Raw genomic sequence first — 23,486 nt, forward strand, 5'->3', positions numbered from 1 at the left:
ATATGTAGAATAGCTCACGCGAACAGTTCGTACGGAGGTCAACATTAAAAAAAATAACCATAGCAGGTGCTCGCCTCAGTTGTTGAAATTGAAAAACAATTTATATATATATATATATATATATATATATATATATATATATATATATATATATATATATATATTTATATATATACATATATACATATATATATATTTATATATATACATATATATATATATAGTATAAATGGTAATTAATAAAAACTGAAGAAAGTGCTCAATACTGTTGTAGAGCAAATATGCGTTTTATTTTTTATTACGGTATCTTTCTGTTAAGTTACATTATTGTTTCAGCTACCCGGCCGTTTTTTGGCCGTCTGTAGCTTCCTCAGACTTTTACAGAAATGTTCGTTATGATGGGACCCATCATAACGAACATTTATATATATATATATAAATTGTTAAGTTGTTGAAATTGAAAACCAATTCATATATATATATATATATATATATAAATTGTTTTTCAATTTCAACAACTGAGGCGAGCACCTGCTATGGTTAATTTACCTGCAAATAATAATCTCCATTAGACTGGACTGGTTTAATTACTGTTAATTGTTTTTAAAACAACTTATATATATATATATATATATATATATATATATATATATATATATATATATATATATATATATATATATATATATATATATATATATATAAAATCAAACATACCTTCTAGGGTGGCACTGTCGTTAATGATTTTGCCCACTGCTTAATAAGCATAATGCGAAGATTTTTTGTAAATAAACAAAAAATAATCAGTTTTGAAGTAGTGGTTTATTGTTTATATAAAATACATTTGAAGATATCGTCTACGTGCACCGGTTCCATGTGGAAGGTGGTAGCGCGACTGACTTTCAACTAAATGCTCGTAGGTTCGATCTTAACTCGGGATGCTTGCTAGTCGAACCTCACTAAAGAGTTGTGATATAGCAAAACAGCTTGTCTGTGGATGAAATTTATTAATATATATATATATATATATATATATATATACATATATATATATATATATATATATATATATATATAGTCATCCACATACAGTACTGTTTCGTTGTATCACAGCTCATCAGTGCGGCAAGACATACACCTTTTCCCAGCCGTGGATCGAACCTACAACCATCGTGTTGACAGTCGGCAGCTCTAACCATCACCCAGAATCAGTATTTCTTTTTTCTTGCAGACCATTTACTAGTTGTCCGGTTGTGTACAAATCCCTAGAGCGATAAGAGCCTTCTATCATGTCTGAAAGTGACACAATTAGCGAGATCGGAGATGCGCCGCTGTACAATTCTTGCTCTCTACTGATCCAAGTTATGACAACAGGACCATTGCCAACACCCTCAAAATGTATCGCTGGGTTATCGCGAATAACAGGGACGTGCTCAGGGTGATTATGTCTTTGTTATGGTCTTTGGTGTGGTTTCAAGTGAGGGCCACATCATGCCATTTAACATTTTCGCAGGGTGCTTGAAAGTCATCACCGAAGTGTACTTGGATGTGCTTAAGAGTGTGGTGATCCCTTGCTACAATCAGGTGGCCGCTTGCAGACCCTGAGTGTGACAGCAACACTCGGCGCCGGCCCACAAGTCCAAGAAACCTAGATTATCCTTGAGTGGCCTTCAGTCCTTTATAAGTGGTGACCTTCCAAGTAAAAAAACATACATATGCGTTGAGTGTGCTATGTTGATGGTTAAAACCCCTTAAAAAATCGAACTTCATTTCACTTCAGGTTGGCACTGATTTACTACTTACCGACTGTTCGGAGACAGTCAGATGCGTGTCTATGAACAAAATCGAGAAACAACCCGGATGTTCCGAAAACAGCATGTGCTCAGTCACCGGTGGCGCAAGACACTGTATTTGTAAAGAAGGCTACGAAATGGTGCACGGAAAATGCAAAGGTAACAAACTTTATGTATTAACATCTGAAATAATAATATGATATCTCTATCTCTACTGTTATATAAAAAGGAACTTTGCCTGTATGTCTGTGTAAGTTCGTTCCCTATAGATTCGAAAATAGTTGGGCTGATTTTTATAAAACTTTATGTATTAACATCTGAAATAATAATATGATATCTCTATCTCTACTGTTATATAAAAAGGAACTTTGCCTGTATGTCTGTGTAAGTTCGTTCCCTATAGATTCGAAAATAGTTGGGCTGATTTTTATAAAACTTTATGTATTAACATCTGAAATAATAATAATATGATATCTCTATCTCTACTGTTATATAAAAAGGAACTTTGCCTGTATGTCTGTGTAAGTTCGTTCCCTATAGATTCGAAAATAGTTGGGCTGATTTTTATAAAACTTTATGTATTAACATCTGAAATAATAATAATATGATATCTCTATCTCTACTGTTATATAAAAAGGAACTTTGCCTGTCTGTCTGTGTAAGTTCGTTCCCTATAGATTCGAAAATAGTTGGGCTGATTTTTATAAAACTTTATGTATTAACATCTGAAATAATAATATGATATCTCTATCTCTACTGTTATATAAAAAGGAACTTTGCCTGTATGTCTGTGTAAGTTCGTTCCCTATAGATTCGAAAATAGTTGGGCTGATTTTTATAAAACTTTATGTATTAACATCTGAAATAATAATATGATATCTCTATCTCTACTGTTATATAAAAAGGAACTTTGCCTGTATGTCTGTGTAAGTTCGTTCCCTATAGATTCGAAAATAGTTGGGCTGATTTTTATAAAACTTTATGTATTAACATCTGAAATAATAATAATATGATATCTCTATCTCTACTGTTATATAAAAAGGAACTTTGCCTGTATGTCTGTGTAAGTTCGTTCCCTATAGATTCGAAAATAGTTGGGCTGATTTTTATAAAACTTTATGTATTAACATCTGAAATAATAATAATATGATATCTCTATCTCTACTGTTATATAAAAAGGAACTTTGCCTGTCTGTCTGTGTAAGTTCGTTCCCTATAGATTCGAAAATAGTTGGGCTGATTTTTATAAAACTTTATGTATTAACATCTGAAATAATAATATGATATCTCTATCTCTACTGTTATATAAAAAGGAACTTTGCCTGTATGTCTGTGTAAGTTCGTTCCCTATAGATTCGAAAATAGTTGGGCTGATTTTTATAAAACTTTATGTATTAACATCTGAAATAATAATATGATATCTCTATCTCTACTGTTATATAAAAAGGAACTTTGCCTGTATGTCTGTGTAAGTTCGTTCCCTATAGATTCGAAAATAGTTGGGCTGATTTTTATAAAACTTTATGTATTAACATCTGAAATAATAATAATATGATATCTCTATCTCTACTGTTATATAAAAAGGAACTTTGCCTGTCTGTCTGTGTAAGTTCGTTCCCTATAGATTCGAAAATAGTTGGGCTGATTTTTATAAAACTTTATGTATTAACATCTGAAATAATAATATGATATCTCTATCTCTACTGTTATATAAAAAGGAACTTTGCCTGTATGTCTGTGTAAGTTCGTTCCCTATAGATTCGAAAATAGTTGGGCTGATTTTTATAAAACTTTATGTATTAACATCTGAAATAATAATATGATATCTCTATCTCTACTGTTATATAAAAAGGAACTTTGCCTGTATGTCTGTGTAAGTTCGTTCCCTATAGATTCGAAAATAGTTGGGCTGATTTTTATAAAACTTTATGTATTAACATCTGAAATAATAATATGATATCTCTATCTCTACTGTTATATAAAAAGGAACTTTGCCTGTATGTCTGTGTAAGTTCGTTCCCTATAGATTCGAAAATAGTTGGGCTGATTTTTATAAAACTTTATGTATTAACATCTGAAATAATAATAATATGATATCTCTATCTCTACTGTTATATAAAAAGGAACTTTGCCTGTCTGTCTGTGTAAGTTCGTTCCCTATAGATTCGAAAATAGTTGGGCTGATTTTTATAAAACTTTATGTATTAACATCTGAAATAATAATATGATATCTCTATCTCTACTGTTATATAAAAAGGAACTTTGCCTGTATGTCTGTGTAAGTTCGTTCCCTATAGATTCGAAAATAGTTGGGCTGATTTTTATAAAACTTTATGTATTAACATCTGAAATAATAATATGATATCTCTATCTCTACTGTTATATAAAAAGGAACTTTGCCTGTATGTCTGTGTAAGTTCGTTCCCTATAGATTCGAAAATAGTTGGGCTGATTTTTATAAAACTTTATGTATTAACATCTGAAATAATAATAATATGATATCTCTATCTCTACTGTTATATAAAAAGGAACTTTGCCTGTCTGTCTGTGTAAGTTCGTTCCCTATAGATTCGAAAATAGTTGGGCTGATTTTTATAAAACTTTATGTATTAACATCTGAAATAATAATATGATATCTCTATCTCTACTGTTATATAAAAAGGAACTTTGCCTGTATGTCTGTGTAAGTTCGTTCCCTATAGATTCGAAAATAGTTGGGCTGATTTTTATAAAACTTTATGTATTAACATCTGAAATAATAATAATATGATATCTCTATCTCTACTGTTATATAAAAAGGAACTTTGCCTGTCTGTCTGTGTAAGTTCGTTCCCTATAGATTCGAAAATAGTTGGGCTGATTTTTATAAAACTTTATGTATTAACATCTGAAATAATAATATGATATCTCTATCTCTACTGTTATATAAAAAGGAAACTTTGCCTGTATGTCTGTGTAAGTTCGTTCCCTATAGATTCGAAAATAGTTGGTCTGATTTTTATAAAACTTTATGTATTAACATCTGAAATAATAATATGATATCTCTATCTCTACTGTTATATAAAAAGGAACTTTGCCTGTCTGTCTGTGTAAGTTCGTTCCCTATAGATTCGAAAATAGTTGGGCTGATTTTTATAAAACTTTATGTATTAACATCTGAAATAATAATATGATATCTCTATCTCTACTGTTATATAAAAAGGAAACTTTGCCTGTCTGTCTGTGTAAGTTCGTTCCCTATAGATTCGAAAATAGTTGGGCTGATTTTTATAAAACTTTATGTATTAACATCTGAAATAATAATATGATATCTCTATCTCTACTGTTATATAAAAAGGAAACTTTGCCTGTCTGTCTGTGTAAGTTCGTTCCCTATAGATTCGAAAATAGTTGGGCTGATTTTTATAAAACTTTATGTATTAACATCTGAAATAATAATATGATATCTCTATCTCTACTGTTATATAAAAAGGAAACTTTGCCTGTCTGTCTAAGTTCGTTCCCTATAGATTCGAAAATAGTTGGGCTGATTTTTATAAAACTTTATGTATTAACATCTGAAATAATAATATGATATCTCTATCTCTACTGTTATATAAAAAGGAACTTTGCCTGTCTGTCTGTGTAAGTTCGTTCCCTATAGATTCGAAAATAGTTGGGCTGATTTTTATAAAACTTTATGTATTAACATCTGAAATAATAATATGATATCTCTATCTCTACTGTTATATAAAAAGGAAACTTTGCCTGTCTGTCTGTGTAAGTTCGTTCCCTATAGATTCGAAAATAGTTGGGCTGATTTTTATAAAACTTTATGTATTAACATCTGAAATAATAATATGATATCTCTATCTCTACTGTTATATAAAAAGGAAACTTTGCCTGTCTGTCTGTGTAAGTTCGTTCCCTATAGATTCGAAAATAGTTGGGCTGATTTTTATAAAACTTTATGTATTAACATCTGAAATAATAATATGATATCTCTATCTCTACTGTTATATAAAAAGGAAACTTTGCCTGTCTGTCTGTGTAAGTTCGTTCCCTATAGATTCGAAAATAGTTGGGCTGATTTTTATAAAACTTTATGTATTAACATCTGAAATAATAATATGATATCTCTATCTCTACTGTTATATAAAAAGGAAACTTTGCCTGTCTGTCTGTGTAAGTTCGTTCCCTATAGATTCGAAAATAGTTGGGCTGATTTTTATAAAACTTTATGTATTAACATCTGAAATAATAATATGATATCTCTATCTCTACTGTTATATAAAAAGGAAACTTTGCCTGTCTGTCTGTGTAAGTTCGTTCCCTATAGATTCGAAAATAGTTGGGCTGATTTTTATAATACTTTATGTATTAACATCTGAAATAATAATATGATATCTCTATCTCTACTGTTATATAAAAAGGAAACTTTGCCTGTCTGTCTGTGTAAGTTCGTTCCCTATAGATTCGAAAATAGTTGGGCTGATTTTTATAAAACTTTATGTATTAACATCTGAAATAATAATATGATATCTCTATCTCTACTGTTATATAAAAAGGAAACTTTGCCTGTCTGTCTGTGTAAGTTCGTTCCCTATAGATTCGAAAATAGTTGGTCTGATTTTTATAAAACTTTATGTATTAACATCTGAAATAATAATATGATATCTCTATCTCTACTGTTATATAAAAAGGAAACTTTGCCTGTCTGTCTGTGTAAGTTCGTTCCCTATAGATTCGAAAATAGTTGGGCTGATTTTTATAAAACTTTATGTATTAACATCTGAAATAATAATATGATATCTCTATCTCTACTGTTATATAAAAAGGAACTTTGCCTGTCTGTCTGTGTAAGTTCGTTCCCTATAGATTGGAAAATAGTTGGGCTGATTTTTATAAAACTTTATGTATTAACATCTGAAATAATAATATGATATCTCTATCTCTACTGTTATATAAAAAGGAAACTTTGCCTGTCTCTCTGTGTAAGTTCGTTCCCTATAGATTCGAAAATCGTTGGGCTGATTTTTATAAAACTTTATGTATTAACATCTGAAATAATAATATGATATCTCTATCTCTACTGTTATATAAAAAGGAAACTTTGCCTGTCTGTCTGTGTAAGTTCGTTCCCTATAGATTCGAAAATAGTTGGGCTGATTTTTATAAAACTTTATGTATTAACATCTGAAATAATAATATGATATCTCTATCTCTACTGTTATATAAAAAGGAAACTTTGCCTGTCTCTCTGTGTAAGTTCGTTCCCTATAGATTCGAAAATCGTTGGGCTGATTTTTATAAAACTTTATGTATTAACATCTGAAATAATAATATGATATCTCTATCTCTACTGTTATATAAAAAGGAAACTTTGCCTGTCTGTCTGTGTAAGTTCGTTCCCTATAGATTCGAAAATAGTTGGGCTGATTTTTATAAAACTTTATGTATTAACATCTGAAATAATAATATGATATCTCTATCTCTACTGTTATATAAAAAGGAAACTTTGCCTGTCTGTCTGTGTAAGTTCGTTCCCTATAGATTCGAAAATCGTTGGGCTGATTTTTATAAAACTTTATGTATTAACATCTGAAATAATAATATGATATCTCTATCTCTACTGTTATATAAAAAGGAAACTTTGCCTGTCTGTCTGTGTAAGTTCGTTCCCTATAGATTCGAAAATAGTTGGGCTGATTTTTATAAAACTTTATGTATTAACATCTGAAATAATAATATGATATCTCTATCTCTACTGTTATATAAAAAGGAAACTTTGCCTGTCTGTCTGTGTAAGTTCGTTCCCTATAGATTCGAAAATCGTTGGGCTGATTTTTATAAAACTTTATGTATTAACATCTGAAATAATAATATGATATCTCTATCTCTACTGTTATATAAAAAGGAAACTTTGCCTGTCTGTCTGTGTAAGTTCGTTCCCTATAGATTCGAAAATAGTTGGGCTGATTTTTATAAAACTTTATGTATTAACATCTGAAATAATAATATGATATCTCTATCTCTACTGTTATATAAAAAGGAAACTTTGCCTGTCTGTCTGTGTAAGTTCGTTCCCTATAGATTCGAAAATAGTTGGGCTGATTTTTATAAAACTTTATGTATTAACATCTGAAATAATAATATGATATCTCTATCTCTACTGTTATATAAAAAGGAAACTTTGCCTGTCTGTCTGTGTAAGTTCGTTCCCTATAGATTCGAAAATAGTTGGGCTGATTTTTATAAAACTTTATGTATTAACATCTGAAATAATAATATGATATCTCTATCTCTACTGTTATATAAAAAGGAAACTTTGCCTGTCTGTCTGTGTAAGTTCGTTCCCTATAGATTCGAAAATAGTTGGGCTGATTTTTATAAAACTTTATGTATTAACATCTGAAATAATAATATGATATCTCTATCTCTACTGTTATATAAAAAGGAAACTTTGCCTGTCTGTCTGTGTAAGTTCGTTCCCTATAGATTCGAAAATAGTTGGGCTGATTTTTATAAAACTTTATGTATTAACATCTGAAATAATAATATGATATCTCTATCTCTACTGTTATATAAAAAGGAACTTTGCCTGTCTGTCTGTGTAAGTTCGTTCCCTATAGATTCGAAAATAGTTGGGCTGATTTTTATAAAACTTTATGTATTAACATCTGAAATAATAATATGATATCTCTATCTCTACTGTTATATAAAAAGGAAACTTTGCCTGTCTGTCTGTGTAAGTTCGTTCCCTATAGATTCGAAAATAGTTGGGCTGATTTTTATAAAACTTTATGTATTAACATCTGAAATAATAATATGATATCTCTATCTCTACTGTTATATAAAAAGGAAACTTTGCCTGTCTGTCTGTGTAAGTTCGTTCCCTATAGATTCGAAAATAGTTGGGCTGATTTTTATAAAACTTTATGTATTAACATCTGAAATAATAATATGATATCTCTATCTCTACTGTTATATAAAAAGGAAACTTTGCCTGTCTGTCTGTGTAAGTTCGTTCCCTATAGATTCGAAAATAGTTGGGCTGATTTTTATAAAACTTTATGTATTAACATCTGAAATAATAATATGATATCTCTATCTCTACTGTTATATAAAAAGGAACTTTGCCTGTCTGTCTGTGTAAGTTCGTTCCCTATAGATTCGAAAATAGTTGGGCTGATTTTTATAAAACTTTATGTATTAACATCTGAAATAATAATATGATATCTCTATCTCTACTGTTATATAAAAAGGAACTTTGCCTGTCTGTCTGTGTAAGTTCGTTCCCTATAGATTCGAAAATAGTTGGGCTGATTTTTATAAAACTTTATGTATTAACATCTGAAATAATAATATGATATCTCTATCTCTACTGTTATATAAAAAGGAAACTTTGCCTGTCTGTCTGTGTAAGTTCGTTCCCTATAGATTCGAAAATAGTTGGGCTGATTTTTATAAAACTTTATGTATTAACATCTGAAATAATAATATGATATCTCTATCTCTACTGTTATATAAAAAGGAAACTTTGCCTGTCTTTCTGTGTAAGTTCGTTCCCTATAGATTCGAAAATAGTTGGGCTGATTTTTATAAAACTTTATGTATTAACATCTGAAATAATAATATGATATCTCTATCTCTACTGTTATATAAAAAGGAAACTTTGCCTGTCTGTCTGTGTAAGTTCGTTCCCTATAGATTCGAAAATAGTTGGGCTGATTTTTATAAAACTTTATGTATTAACATCTGAAATAATAATATGATATCTCTATCTCTACTGTTATATAAAAAGGAACTTTGCCTGTCTGTCTGTGTAAGTTCGTTCCCTATAGATTCGAAAATAGGTTGGCTGATTTTTATAAAACTTTATGCATTAACATCTGAAATAATAATATGATATCTCTATCTCTACTGTTATATAAAAAGGAACTTTACCTGTCTGTCTGTGTAAGTTCGTTCCCTATAGACTCGAAAATAGTTGGGCTGATTTTTATAAAATTTCACACGAAGGTACTTTATGTTACTGATACTGTTCTTATGGAAACGGTACTAACCCTATGTGGGTTTAACCGGCTTCCTCCTAAGTAGGAAGTTCCATGAGAATATGTAATTCACAAACAGGTTCCAGTCACATGTATATCCCAGTAAAGGGAGATGACGACGTTGGGTTTTGAAACTCTTGCAGGGAGGTGTTGAAGTTCTCTGTTCTTAGATAGTTTTTTTAATAACGGAACGTCTTCGATAAGTATCAATAATTAAAATAATCCAATGAAAGAAGGGACAGTCGATTTGGACCAAAGTTAATATCACAGGTGCATTTGAGAAGTTTTCTTACCGCACAAGCAGTACAACCAGGCATATAAAATCAGCAGTAGGTAAATGAAGTGAATGTTTTATTTTAAAGCACAATTGAAGCATGATACTTGACGTTTGCATTTTAAACTTTAATTCAAGCCATTATATATACAAAAAGCAATTTTATAAAATCAACTGTAGGTTCTCTACAGTGCAATCTATACAACAATGTATTATGGACTAAGTTACTGCGGGAAGGCATATGGAAGTTCATCTCGGTACACTGCGGTGAGGTCCTCAACTAGAGCAGGCAATCAATCGATTTGATTTAAAAATCGTCGATTTTACCGATTTCGATGACAATAAAATTATGAGAAGGTGGAAAATGTGTTGATCATCATTCAACCCCGGGCAATGTCGTGTCTCCCTACTAGTATTTCTAATAACTGTATCTTTGAAATTATCGTTTTACAGACATATACGTGTTGACTAAACATTGATATGGTGTATAACACATATCAACTTATATTTCTTTGCAGGTGTCGTTGTTCCGCCATGTAAGTACAGTTCATTTTCATTTTAAATAAAAATATTTTCTTATCTATTCCTTTGTTGTAATGGATTCGTTGTTATGAGAGAGCATTTTCCTTATAAAACGTATAATATGAAAATTATATGAAAATTAAAATATTCTATTTAGAACGTTTTCGAAACAATCTGCAATAAGCAACAATAAATCTATGCGGAAACGTATATACGGACGCTGCGTTAGTTGTAAAATTGTCAAGTCTCTGACTTGCTGCTAAGAACCCCGTTAATGTTTCTAGGATAAAAATACAGCCGAAAGAAACTCCTTAAAAGCTAACCACCGCATCAGTTGAAGAAACTGGAATTTCGGCAAATACAAAAATATTTGTATATTTTCTCAGTAACCGTCGTTGGAAAAATGGTGGAATCCTTCTACCGCTCCAGTAAATATCTCACTCCTGATATAATTCTCTACCTATATAAAAGCCAAGTACGGCTAACGATGGAGTACTGTTGCCACGTTTGGGCAGGAGGTGCTAGAAGCAGCTTATCCTGCCTTGACAGAGTTCAAAATAGACTCCGTAGCTAAGTGGGGGATGCCCTGTTCTGTTCCCTGCAACCTCTTTCCTACAGTGGTTTGCGGCGTTGAAGTGTTAAAATTGACATCATCCGAAGAAACTAACAGATAAAACTTAAGAAAAATACAGCATATTTTCCGGACAGGAAATGAGAACCGAACTTCCTGTTTCTCTAACGATTTAGAACGTTCAGTAAAAATAAAGAGAATTAAAAGTGGGCATCCATATAAAGAGCTCCATTTTTGTTGTGTTACCTGAGTTTCCGGTTAGAGAAACTTCCCTCTATGACGAACATCGAGACTACACATGTCAGTTGAGAGGGTGGTGGTCAGAAACCCGCAGTTAGCACTACCTGTTGATTTGTATGTACTAGTCGAGGAGTCGTTTCCGACAATCTCGAATCCGATTCGGTGTTGGGTTAGAATATGTCAAGCTACAATCGCTGTCAATAGTTACTTTTCCTCTGTCTTTACTTAAAACTAAAGGCAACTTCCATGAGCAAAGTTTCTTTCCTAGCACTGCCCGTCTGTTACACAATACTCCCAGGCTACCTCCCGGCTGTTTATATTAAGGTCTTTGCTTTGTTGTTATTCTCATGGCAAGCGCTTATCTGAGCTTAAACATATGGTTCCGCGTCGCCAAACTTTCACGAAAAACACTCGTCTAGCCAAAACCAATATCAATAATTTCCCACACTCTTTATCTGTGTCTAAACCTAAATGTAGACTCCATAACCAAAGCTTCTTTCTTAGAACTGCACGCATGTGGAACTCTCTTATGATTGCCTGCTTTCCGGTTGACTAGAGTCTGATTGTCTTCAAGTCCAACGTAAACAAGTTCTTGATGAACTGTCTCCTTAAGTAATCCAATTTACAAAATTCTCACTAATATTTTTACTACACTATAATCACATTGACTAATGTATACCCATTAATCATTATCCTTGATTGGCCTCCGGGCCTTGATAAGTGGTGATTTTTGTGTAAAAAAAAAACAGAGAACTACATTTTAATATTCTTATTATTAGATTTTTATCCATACATAAGACATTTGATTCGAAGTTAGCACTTCTTAGCTCCCCTTGACCATTAATTCTGTAGTTCATTAATAACCTTTGATAGTCAATTATGAATTAAATAAAAACATACCTTGCTTGTGTCAGATAAAATTCATATTGGAAGTCATATCCACGGTTGACAAAAAATAAATCAATTAACACGTAACATGTTTTTAATTTTACACACAAGAGATCCGTCTGCTTTATTTACATGATGAGAACAAAAAGAGAGAATACAGGTAAACACTCGTTTTTATATAAAAAAACAAAAGAGAGTAACTCTAAGTTACTCAAAGCTAAAAAGACACGTCAGCTGAACCCAGAAAGAGGAGGCAACTCCTTTCACCGTCCAAGGGACAAAACTGTTGTGGTCTTCATAGTAGAAAACCCAACATTGACAAATTTCCAACAAAAAGAACATCATCTTTGATTGAGTTAAAAATTGTCAATGAATATTAAACGAGTTTTTTTTTTTTATATAAATTAATGATTTTAAATTTAAACTTCTATCTTTACTAATTGCCTAGTGGAACTTTTGTTATCGATTTTCTGCGTCTTTTATTTCGCCCTCATTGTATGGTGTTGAAGTAAGCTCATTTTTAATTAAATTAATAAAGAAGTAAAAATGAAACACTTTTCATTTCATTTTTTACAAGGGAATCACTACTTATCAAGGCCAGATAGCTATTTGAGGATAAAGATTAATGAGTGAAAGATGGTTAGCATAATGGCCGGTAGTGATGGAAAAAGGGTAAAATAAAAAATATTTTTTAAAGAATTGGACAAGGCAAAAAACTTTGTTCATGGAATTCGTGTTTAGATTTATACACTGATAGAGGGTGGGGAAATCGTTGTTAGTGGCTGTAACTATATGAGTATTTGTTTTTTGCTTGTTTGTTTTTGTTTTTTTTTTGTTTATTTATTTTTTTATTTTTATTTATTTATTTATTTATTTATTTATTTTTGCATTTTCACTCCAAGGCGCAGTGCCACTTTAATGTAATGGAGGCTACTATCAGGGACATAAGTTGCAGGGATACTATGTAGGGAGTTGAGCAGCAAGATGTCTGTTTACTTTACCCTTGAACTTCTGCATGTCAGTACAGTTGGGAAAGCAGGAACCCGGAAGTGAATTCCAAAGTCTAGCAGTTCTGGGGAAGAAACTATTAGAGTAAAAGGCTTTACTTACATCTAAGGATCTCCACAATGTAGGGGTGGGATTCTGCTGCTGGTGGAGTTGGCGGGTGTATTTACGTCGAAGAAGTGCAAGGGCTTGTAATTTGTCACAGCATCCACCATTAAAATACTTGTATAAGAGACAGAGGTTGCAACATTTCCTGGATGGGACAGAGGTTGAAGTATAGATGACAGTTTAGGACCTATCAGGTTGGCGACTCTCTTTTGAGCCCTGTCCAGGAGTGAGAGACTAGTAGCAGATGCACCAGCCTAGATATGACAATAGTATTCCATACATGGGCGAACGGTGGCCTTATAGAGCTACAGGATATTTTCTAGCAGATAGATTGGATACGTCGCTTCCATGAGAAGAGTTTGCAAGGAGGAGAAAAGGACATAAGCCACTCTGTTTCGAAGCCAGTCATGAGCCCGGTCAAAGCCCGGTTAAAGCAGGAAAGTATGCTATTAGCAGCTCATTTACAGATGTGGCAAATGTACCCCATTTTATGACGTATTGTGTTCTTATCCAAGTAACGGATTGCGTTGGAAGTGAGTTGACTTCTGGGGCAGTAGAATGGAATGATGCAGCCATTTATCCAGCGACCTCGGTAACAGATTTGATGTAAGTCTTTCATTTCGGGTCAGGAGCGAAAATCAGTTCCAAAAGCTTGTCGAAGCAGGATACTTTCTCAAAACGAAAGCTATTCATTTCAATTGGGGCCAAGTGGGGATCAGAGTTTGTGGTAAAAATTGCTGCAACATTTGAGATTAGGCAAATTTATTAGTTTATTGGTGTAATTCACTAATTTATTATTTTATAATGATATTTGTTTTATTTTTATAGCTTTACCAGAAGACGTGAATATTAACTTGGGTAAGTTTAATTAATTTTTCTATTTTCTCAATAAAATTATCTCCCCTGTTTTTTTTTTTTTTGTTTGTTTTTGGGCTGATTTTTTGTTTTTATTGGGGGGTACTTGTCCCGCCACGGGGGCAAAGTACGACACAAGGTCGATTTTTAATGTGGATGGAAACCAGCTCCCCCCCCCAAAAAAAAGGCACTCTGGTTAGTAACAAAAATAAAGAAAATATATCAGTCATAAAGGAATTCTCCTCTATTAACCGAGACCAAAACCATGAAGTGAAAAAAGCAAGGTGTAGCATTAGAACAGATATTACACTTTGATCCTGGCCAAGATCCCTTACTGGTATTGTTACATAAGGGAGGGAGAAGAAGAGGATTAGACTTGGACACTTTACTTGAGGGATACTGGTACCCTGGTGATGACATGTCCATTTTACTAATGAAGAGAAGAAGTTTACGACGATGAGAGAGAGAGATATTACGAGTGTTAAGAGACGAGAGAACGGGACCCAAGATCCCTTAAACCGTTTGTCTAGTGGTTAGGACGTTTGTTGTGTATTTATGTGTTGGAATTAAAGAAGTTCATACCTGGTTCCGCTGCTCTGGGAGAGTCTTCATCTGGGTGGAGCTCTCTTGCTGTTTTCGCTGAAATACACAAGATGAAGACAGATGTTGGGTTTTCAACCTTTTATTCTCCCAGGTATGATCTGCAGATGTCGCACTCGATGGTCTCCACTGTGGGTACCTACCACGTCCCACGTGTCGGGCGCGCATCTCCCCCCCCCTACTTAGGAGAGAACCATTTTAGACTTCTGCTCGGCTCGGCATTTTCTGAGAGACTCAACGTTTCACCAACCTTGCCACGTAGCATCACATGACATCCGGTTAGATGAAACGTCACTTCCTGCAACGTGGATTAACTAGTAAAATATCTCTCTGACCTCCTCCCACCCTCTCCCTCTCTCTCTCTCTCTCTCTCTCTCTCTCTCGATCTACTATCTAATAGAGACACAGAGAGAGAAGATAGAGAGAGTATGAAAGAGCCAGAGAGAGAGAGAGGAGAGATGCTCTTTAACAGTATTATACGAGACTTATGTTGCAATGTTTTCTATTTGAAAAACATAAATCAAATTTTTGATGTAAGGAACATGAGCACATCCGGGTCTTTCCTCCTGCGGTATTATGATTGGCTGGTTAAACCATAAATACCGGCTAAGGGAGATGTCACGCTAACAACACCCAGTTTTCCTACAATACTCGGTCTGTACTATGACTACCAAATTTATAACTGGAATTGAAGCAAGCCTGCTCAGCTACTTCAAGCGGTAGATATCGCTTTTCCGGGATCATATCAAATTCGGATCAAATAATCTTACGAGCAAGGAAATATAAATTTTCTGGGTTTTTTGATTAGTTGTTTTTGGTGTTTTAGACGAACATAAAAGATACAAACACATTAAACAACTGCCTTTTATATAAAAGACTAGCGGGGTACGCCCTTCATTGCCCTGTCGTAAAATACGGTTAAGTACGATATTTAATTGAGCCAATAAAAAGCCGGCGCTTGAGTGCAATCTTATCGTGTTATAGAAAGAAAAAATGCCGCGTGCTGGGAGCGCATAACATTTTAGAATTTTAAAAGAGAGGAGAGAGAAGCATTATTAAAAGAAAAAAGCCGCGTGGTGGACGCAAGCTTGCAAAAGTTAAGTTCATAAGCGAACACGTTATAGATTGGACGAAGACGTCACCGATGTTATCACACTGGAAATGTAGCATTTTTAAAATTAAACAGCGAATCAACTGCTTGCACATGCGCGATAAGCAGACAGTGTCAGATGTTTTCTGCCCCCCCTTTCAAACAAAACGACATTTCTACATGAAATAATTAACGGTTTTTTTTTCTAATTGTTCGATAGTATTTGTTGGAAAGCTCGCTCTATCTAATGATATCTGGTTCATGCTGGTTTGATGCGGATGACAAAAGTTTATTAACAGACATGCAAACACACAAATGACTGAGACTTATATAAAAGATTAGTCAATTATGCCTACGCCATCATTTTCATAAAACCATTGTGCATTTTGTAACAATTTTAATGTAACAGAAAACTTGTGTCACTTATTAATTTTTTGTTTCCCACTTGTTTTTTTTTTCTCTTCAGATTCTTCAGTCATGCAACATTTCGTAAGTGTGTTCGCGGCTTACTTAAAGGAAACCTCCATCAAGACTTTAAAAACAAGTTTTCCTGAACATTGCGCTCAAGTTTGCTTGAAAGATAAAACATGCAAATCATTCAACTTTAACAAATTAAAAGAACGTTGTCAATTGTTTTCTAAAAACGCGGAAGACCGAACACTCCAGTCCAACGATTGTCAATATGATGTTTATTATCAACGTATTGGTAAGTAATATTCATCGATGTTAATCGATATTTGCTTTAAAAACTTACAAAGTAGACACATAGGAATGTTTTTATATATCTATATATCTATAAAAGTGAACGTGTATGTATTTCTGTGTGTCTGTGTACATTTCCCTACGCAATAACTCTGTCAATTTTTAGTCTACAGACTCGAAATTTGATGTACAGGGTACTGAGATTTAGGACAAATATTTCTAATCCGTTTTCAGCCAGAAATTTGACCTTTGAGAACTCTACCAACTCCTCCGCCAATTTTGGGTATAAACAATTGAAATTTTAGATATAGATTCCTTCGACATAAATCTAACTTAATAACTTAATTTGAGCCCAAAAATATAAATGTTAAGGGGTCATAATAGGGGTCAAAGTTGTAAAACATTGACCTTTTTTTTTTTTGCTCAACATACACCTCCAAACATCCGGGCAACGCCAGGCTGAAATTCTAGTATATATATATATATATATATATATATATATATATATATATATATATATATATATATATATATACATATTATTTTATAATTGAAGAAAAGCTGTTGATTTTGGCAACCATCTTGGGAGACGATATATAGCTGTGGAGCTTCATAGCCTGGGCAGGTTGATGTGGGGGGATAGCTGTTGCCTATTCAGCAGTATCCTTTCTCTGCGAAGCCAGAGTATCGAAGCGAAAGACAATGTTGATTTAGCTTGGCTCTAATTTAGCCTCAGAAGTTGCCGGTGATGACAATATAAAGTCAGGCCACCTTAGGCCTTTCCTTTGATGGATAATCCAGCAATGCTGTGGAAGTTTTGAATCAAAGTTGCTTTCTCCTAAGTGATCTTACCATCCAAAGTTAACAAGCCTCACTTGTCTGAAGTGACTGGTTTTAAGGCGCCAGTAGACCGTCTTTGCCCCTTCTCCAAGTTAGTATAAAGTTTTGCCGGGCTTAATAGCTAAGCCACACAAAAAGGTAAGGAGCTGGACTTGGTTGTTAGAGGCTATTTGAGACGCACACCATAAGGGTTTTGTTTTTAGGAGAGGGAGTTTGTCCTCGTCGCTACTCTTGGTTGTGACAACCTTTGAAACCTGAAAAAAGATAGTCAATAGTTTATAAAGTGTCTAATTGAAAGGTATTATCATGTTCGATATCATATTATGTTAAACCAGGCGTATGTGTACGTTATCACCTTGCACACCTATCAAAAAGAGATGAGATCTTTCTATCAGCAAAATAAAATCCAATGCAGAAACTTAATTGACATTTAACTGATGTCACGATGAAAAAATCTCGACGACACTCAGTTAAAAATGAATTGTTCCAAAATTAACTTATGTCGTCTCAGTTTTAAAAACGGTCTTTGCATTATTAGTTTTTATATTTAATATTTTTTTAATTTTCTAATTCAGATTATAACTAAATTGAAAAGCTGTGTTTTATTTTTATTGATGTCGAACGACAAGGCAATCCAAGATCAATGCTTGTAACAGAGAACGGACGGGCATATGACAGCAGCAGCTGTATTCAAATGTATGCTGTATGGGAAGTGATGTCATAGCGAGAAAGAAGAAAGAAAAAGATTATGGGAAAAAAAAACGCGCGTACTGATCGATGATCACGTTAGAGAAGACGGGGATAGATGTGCTACACACGTGGGCCGAAAGTGATAATCTGTGGGCGAGATGTCCGGTGAATATGGCGGATGAGGCAGAGTCTCGTAGTTCAATTTGTTCAGCTTCTGCAGGGTCAGTTTAGCATTATGCTGGCGAGCGTTGTCATGGAGGAGAATTAGTCCCGTAATATTGACCAATCTCGGGCACATACGTGGAGCACATACGTTGTATTTCGTCAATTTGTCGGCAGTACTTCTTTGGCATAATCATTTCGCCCGGATTCAAGAAGCTGTGATTGATGAGACCGGCCGCAGACCACCAAACTGTCACCATAAACTTTTTGGGAACAATTTCGGCTTCAGGAAGTGTGGTGGAGCTTCTCCAGCATCCAACTACTGTGCCGAACATCGCCGGTTGTCGTAGAGGATCCACTTCTCATCACACGTCACAATCCGCTAGTTTTTGTTGCGCAGAACGAGCGTAGAAGACACCTCCAAATGACGGGGTTTTTTATTATCGTTCAATCCATGCGGCATCCATTTATCCAACTTCTTTGACTTCCTTGTTTGCTTTAAATGGCGGACGACTGTTGAGTAGTCGACCTTGGGTTCAACAACAACTTCTCGTGTGGTTTTTCGAGGATCGGCTTCAATTGAGGCTTCAAATGTTCGTTATCAACCGCAGTTGGCCGACCGCGATCGTCTTCATCTTTGAGGCTCTCATCACTATTGTGAAATTTCTTTAAACAACGTTGTTCCACACGTTCCTTAGTGGTTCCTGGGCTAAACGCATCATTGCTATCACGAGTTATCTCGACAGCTTTTCGGCCTAGTTTGAACGTGCGGATTTTAATTTTGTCCACGCTGTCGAAAAGCATGCAAAAAAGATAAATGGAGAGATTGAGAACGGTAACGAATAACATGATACGATAATGCGAAAACCGCTTCAAAATGATATAAAACATGGCTATATATATCAATGAATTAATACAGAAATCGTATATAAAAGTAACATATGTGAGAAAAAGATATTGTTTTTGCACCAACCTAATACAGGGTGACCCCCGCAAAAAAAAAGAAAGCATAATGGATGACATATGCTGTATAACGGAGGGGAAAAAAAGGCCAAAGACCCTAGTGTTTTGATGTGATGTTTTGAACATAATAAACTAGTTATGACCAAAGTTTTATTTCATTCGGACAAAACACTAAGAAACGGGGCCTAATTAGAGTTGGGGCCCTTTTTTTGGGGGGGGGGTCACCCTGTATTAACATCTATGTATGAATGTAAACGAGGCGATTGGTGGAATAAAACATTATCGCCCTAAAAAAGACGACATAATAGAAGACTCCTATCGTTTTGGGGATTTGTACACAACTGGCGAACTTGTAGGTCCGCAACCAAAAATAAGAAAACCAGTTTTCATCAAACGAAAACGGAATAATGTCGTCTTTTCTAAAGCGAGAATTTTATCGAGTGTTGTTTTTCTCAAGGCGACACTTTTATCGTCTCACCCTGTACTCGCCAGTAATTCAAAAAAAAATTTTAATGAACGTTAAAATAATTTTTATGTTCTATTTAAAGGTTTGAAATATATTTTCATCCGTGGAGCCGAAATATTTTCGTCTACAAATCTGAAAACTTACAAAGGTGTGAAGACATTGGAACAATGCAAAAGGAAGTGTCGCTTACAAGGATATAAATCGATGGAATACATGAAATCAGAAAACATATGTCGCATCACGATGTCTTCATGGAGAGAATCTGACCTGATTGGTTCTGCAAGATGGAGTTATTATGGTAAGATATGTTTTCATGTAAGAACACCATAGATGAAATGTTATTGCCAGTTTATTTATTTTTTATTTTTTTTTACTTTTTTTCAACCCATCAAACAAGCCATTGTTTGGGGGGGGCGGATGAAAAAAGTTTGTAGGATGTACTATTTGGGATCGTATCTAACAGGGAACTGTTCGAAGTTGAGCAGTGAGATATTTGTTCAGAGAACATTCAAATTTCTGCAGATTAGTACTGTCAATAAAGCAGGAAACAGGGAGGAATTCCAAACTCTAACAGCACGAGGGAAGAAACTGTTAGAATAGAACGCATTCTGGCATACAGGGACCTCAACATTGAAGGGGGAAATTTTGCTGCTTGTCAGGTTAGTCAGGCGTATGCACATCAAGGGAGCACAAGTGTGATGAGTTCATCAGATACACATTCCATTGAAGTATATGTAAAACAGGCAGAGGGATGTAACATTATTAAATACTAGCAGGACCCGTTAACCGTCGTTGCTCGGTGGAAGCATGCCCCCTCGTAGAAAAATTAAAGTATGGTTGTTGTTGTTGTTGTTGTTGTTGTTGTTGTTGTTGTTGTTGTTGTTGAACCCCCGACCTCCTCATGTTATGAATGGCTTTCGGAATAGACACTCCCAACTACTCATGTTAAGAACGGTTTTCGGAATGGTCATCCGCAACATCCCCATGTGAAGAACGGCTTTTTGAATCGACGTCCCATCCGTTAGTTGGGGGTGGGTGTCATAATATTTGCTCAAAAATTAAACTTGGTAATCGCGGTCAGGATCCCCACATGCAAATACTATGAATTAAACGACAAGAAAGTCCTCATCTTAAGGCAAAGTGTATAGGTGGTGGTAAGCTATAAATGAATTAAAATAAAAAACAAAAAAATAGATTAATTAATGTATAATCAAACGCCTGCATAAAAGAAAAGATTCGAAATCGAAAGAAAAACAATGTTATCCGTAAATGTTATGTTTTTTGTTTCAGGGATTGTTTTTATGTAAGTGGGTGGTTGCGTAATGATAATGTAAAGGGAAATATTAGGGTATAAGTACGTACATTTCTGGTTACTAGCAGTTTATAATATATTTTTTTTTTGTATAGCGATTGCTTCGTGTAGAAAAAGCCGCCATATTTGTAAAGGTCTGGCACGTGGGTTTTTGTCATAAGGTGTGTAATTCGGAATAATCAAGTTTTCAGTTCTCAGCCAATGAGAATTGCTGGGATTTTAGAAGGGGGATATGGTTATTTCCGAATCGGGAAATGGAAAAATAATTGTATGTCCATGAATGTATGATCCGGTTAAGAAGGGTGCCAGGACAATAAAGTTATAATGCGCGTATTCCTTCCCGATGATGACTGGGAGCGGTAAGAGGACTTTGGATTTAGAGAGAGAAATAGAAACTACCTCGTCTAAAGATGGTGAGATTGTGATGATGTTGCTCCTAGGATGAAATGTAGGACTTTAGTGTAACGAATAAATGTATTTAAAATGTCGTTCTAAAGTAACATAAGATAGTAGCCAATATTCTAGATATAATAAATTTGTATGTGGCATACGTTATTGCAAACCTACCTGGTCCATAGGGGAATTTCTGTAATCAAAATATTATATGTGTGAAGAATGGCAATTAATGACTGAATGAATTTAATTTAATAATTCCCAAACAGGATGCACTTTAGGTTAAGTGTAAGATTTTAAAGATGAGAACAATTTTAATCACGATATGAATAAGGAAACAATATCGTTATTTTCATGGCAAGTGCTCGGCTGAGCTCCAATCTATGGTCCTCCCTCGCCAAGCTTTCACAAGAAACACCCGCCTAGCAGAAAAAAACTATCAATAATTCCCCCCACTCTTTATCTGTGCCTGAACCTAAACGGAGATTCCATGAGCAAAGCTTCTTTCTTAGAACTGCACGCCTATGAAATTGTCTTCCGTTTTCCTGCTTTCCAGCTGACTACAATATGGTTGTCTTCAAGTCTAACGTAAACAGGTTTTTGATTGAGCCGTTCCATATAAGTTAACAAATTTACCGAATTTCCATTACTAACGATTACTATATTGTCCAATTGTCTGCTGTACACTCTTTAACCTTTATCCTCGAGTGGCCTCTTGGCCTCGATAAGTGGCGATGCCTATGTAAAATAAATAAAAAATAACAGTAATATTTCTTAATTTTTTCCCTGAACTTGTTCTCACTGTTTTGATGATATAATAAAATTATATAGAACTTTTATCCCTAATCTTTCATTTAATATTATTGTTTGCTCTTCTTAATAGTGTTGGGTGTTCCATATTTTGATGAGGTTTGATTTATTAAAGATTTACCCTTTGATGACTTACTTAATTTAATAATGTTTTGTTTTATTTTGCAGAAATGTTATAAAAAACTGGTAAACCCACTGATATAATATTCAAGATGATATACATTTTTTTTTAATTTCTGAGAAAATAATTGCAGCAGTTGCAAAATGACTTATTTCAATAAAGATTGTATGCAAAATAAAACTTTCGTCTTTCATTTGTAATTTTTTTTCAATATATTTATTTACGTCTATATCTCGAACCGAGATAGGCAAATACAGGAAGTAGTGGTTGCGAGCTGAAGATAGTTTTATCATTCCACGTGAATTCTTAATTTCGGTCGATAAATACCGGAAGTAGTGGTTGCAAGCTGAAGATAGTTTTATCATTCCACGTGAATTCTTAATTTCGGTCGATAAATACCGGAAGTAGTGGTTGCAAGCTGAAGATAGTTTTATCATTCCATGTGAATTCTTAATTTCGGTCGATAAATACCGGAAGTGGTGGTTGCGAGCTGAAGATAGTTTTATCATTCCACGTGAATTCTTAATTTTGGTCGATTTTTTTTTAAATCGACCAAAATTAAGAATTCACGATTTTTTTTAAATCGACCGAAACGTGGAATGATAAAACTATCTTTAGCTCGCAACCACTACTTCCGGTATTGGCCTACCTCGTTTCGAGATGTACTTAGAGAAACCTGACCAACAATGTTTGAAGATATGCGTTGCATGGAAAGAAATGATATGAACATGATACGATCGATGTGTAATGTGCATCTTAAAGCCAGGCTTAATTTTGATTATATCCGAGGAAGATATGTGTAGAAGTCAAGATTTCGGCGGTATAACCACGTTGAAAGATTAGATAGGAGTTCTTATGGTATGTGATGCAGAAAGGTGTATGTAGCAGGGTAAGGGTAACGCTAAGGAAAATATCGGAGGAAATGATATATGTGAACTTTAGAGAGAGAAGGATAAATAAAGACCTGGTCAGGAACACCTTTGTTTTAGAAATCAATTTCCTAAAGCATGGAAAGCGGATGTTCACTATATATTTGAAATATTAAAGA

At 34.1% G+C, this 23,486-nt stretch overlaps 2 protein-coding genes across 2 annotated transcripts in view; both read left to right on the forward strand.

The window, feature by feature from the left end:
* LOC145240378 (alpha-tectorin-like) overlaps positions 1-1,993 on the forward strand; it is a 67,260-nt gene extending 65,267 nt beyond the window's left edge. Inside the window, exon 17 of the mRNA XM_080103959.1 lies at positions 1,781-1,993. Within this exon, the coding sequence (XP_079960085.1) occupies positions 1,781-1,993 (213 nt within the window). The remainder of the gene's footprint in view (positions 1-1,780) is intronic.
* A 12,195-nt stretch (positions 1,994-14,188) lies between these two features.
* LOC145240183 (uncharacterized) lies at positions 14,189-22,618 on the forward strand. Its single transcript, XM_080103769.1, has 4 exons — positions 14,189-14,292; positions 16,446-16,685; positions 19,885-20,100; positions 22,486-22,618. The coding sequence occupies exons 2-4, from the start codon at positions 16,457-16,459 to the stop codon at positions 22,494-22,496; spliced, it is 456 nt and encodes a 151-aa protein (XP_079959895.1). The 5' UTR covers positions 14,189-14,292; positions 16,446-16,456; the 3' UTR covers positions 22,497-22,618.
* The last annotated feature ends 868 nt before the right edge of the window (positions 22,619-23,486 follow it).

The sequence above is a fragment of the Euprymna scolopes genome, chromosome 19 (genome assembly GCF_053919585.1).
Source record: "Euprymna scolopes isolate OS-2025 chromosome 19, ASM5391958v1, whole genome shotgun sequence".
NCBI lineage: Eukaryota > Metazoa > Mollusca > Cephalopoda > Sepiida > Sepiolidae > Euprymna > Euprymna scolopes.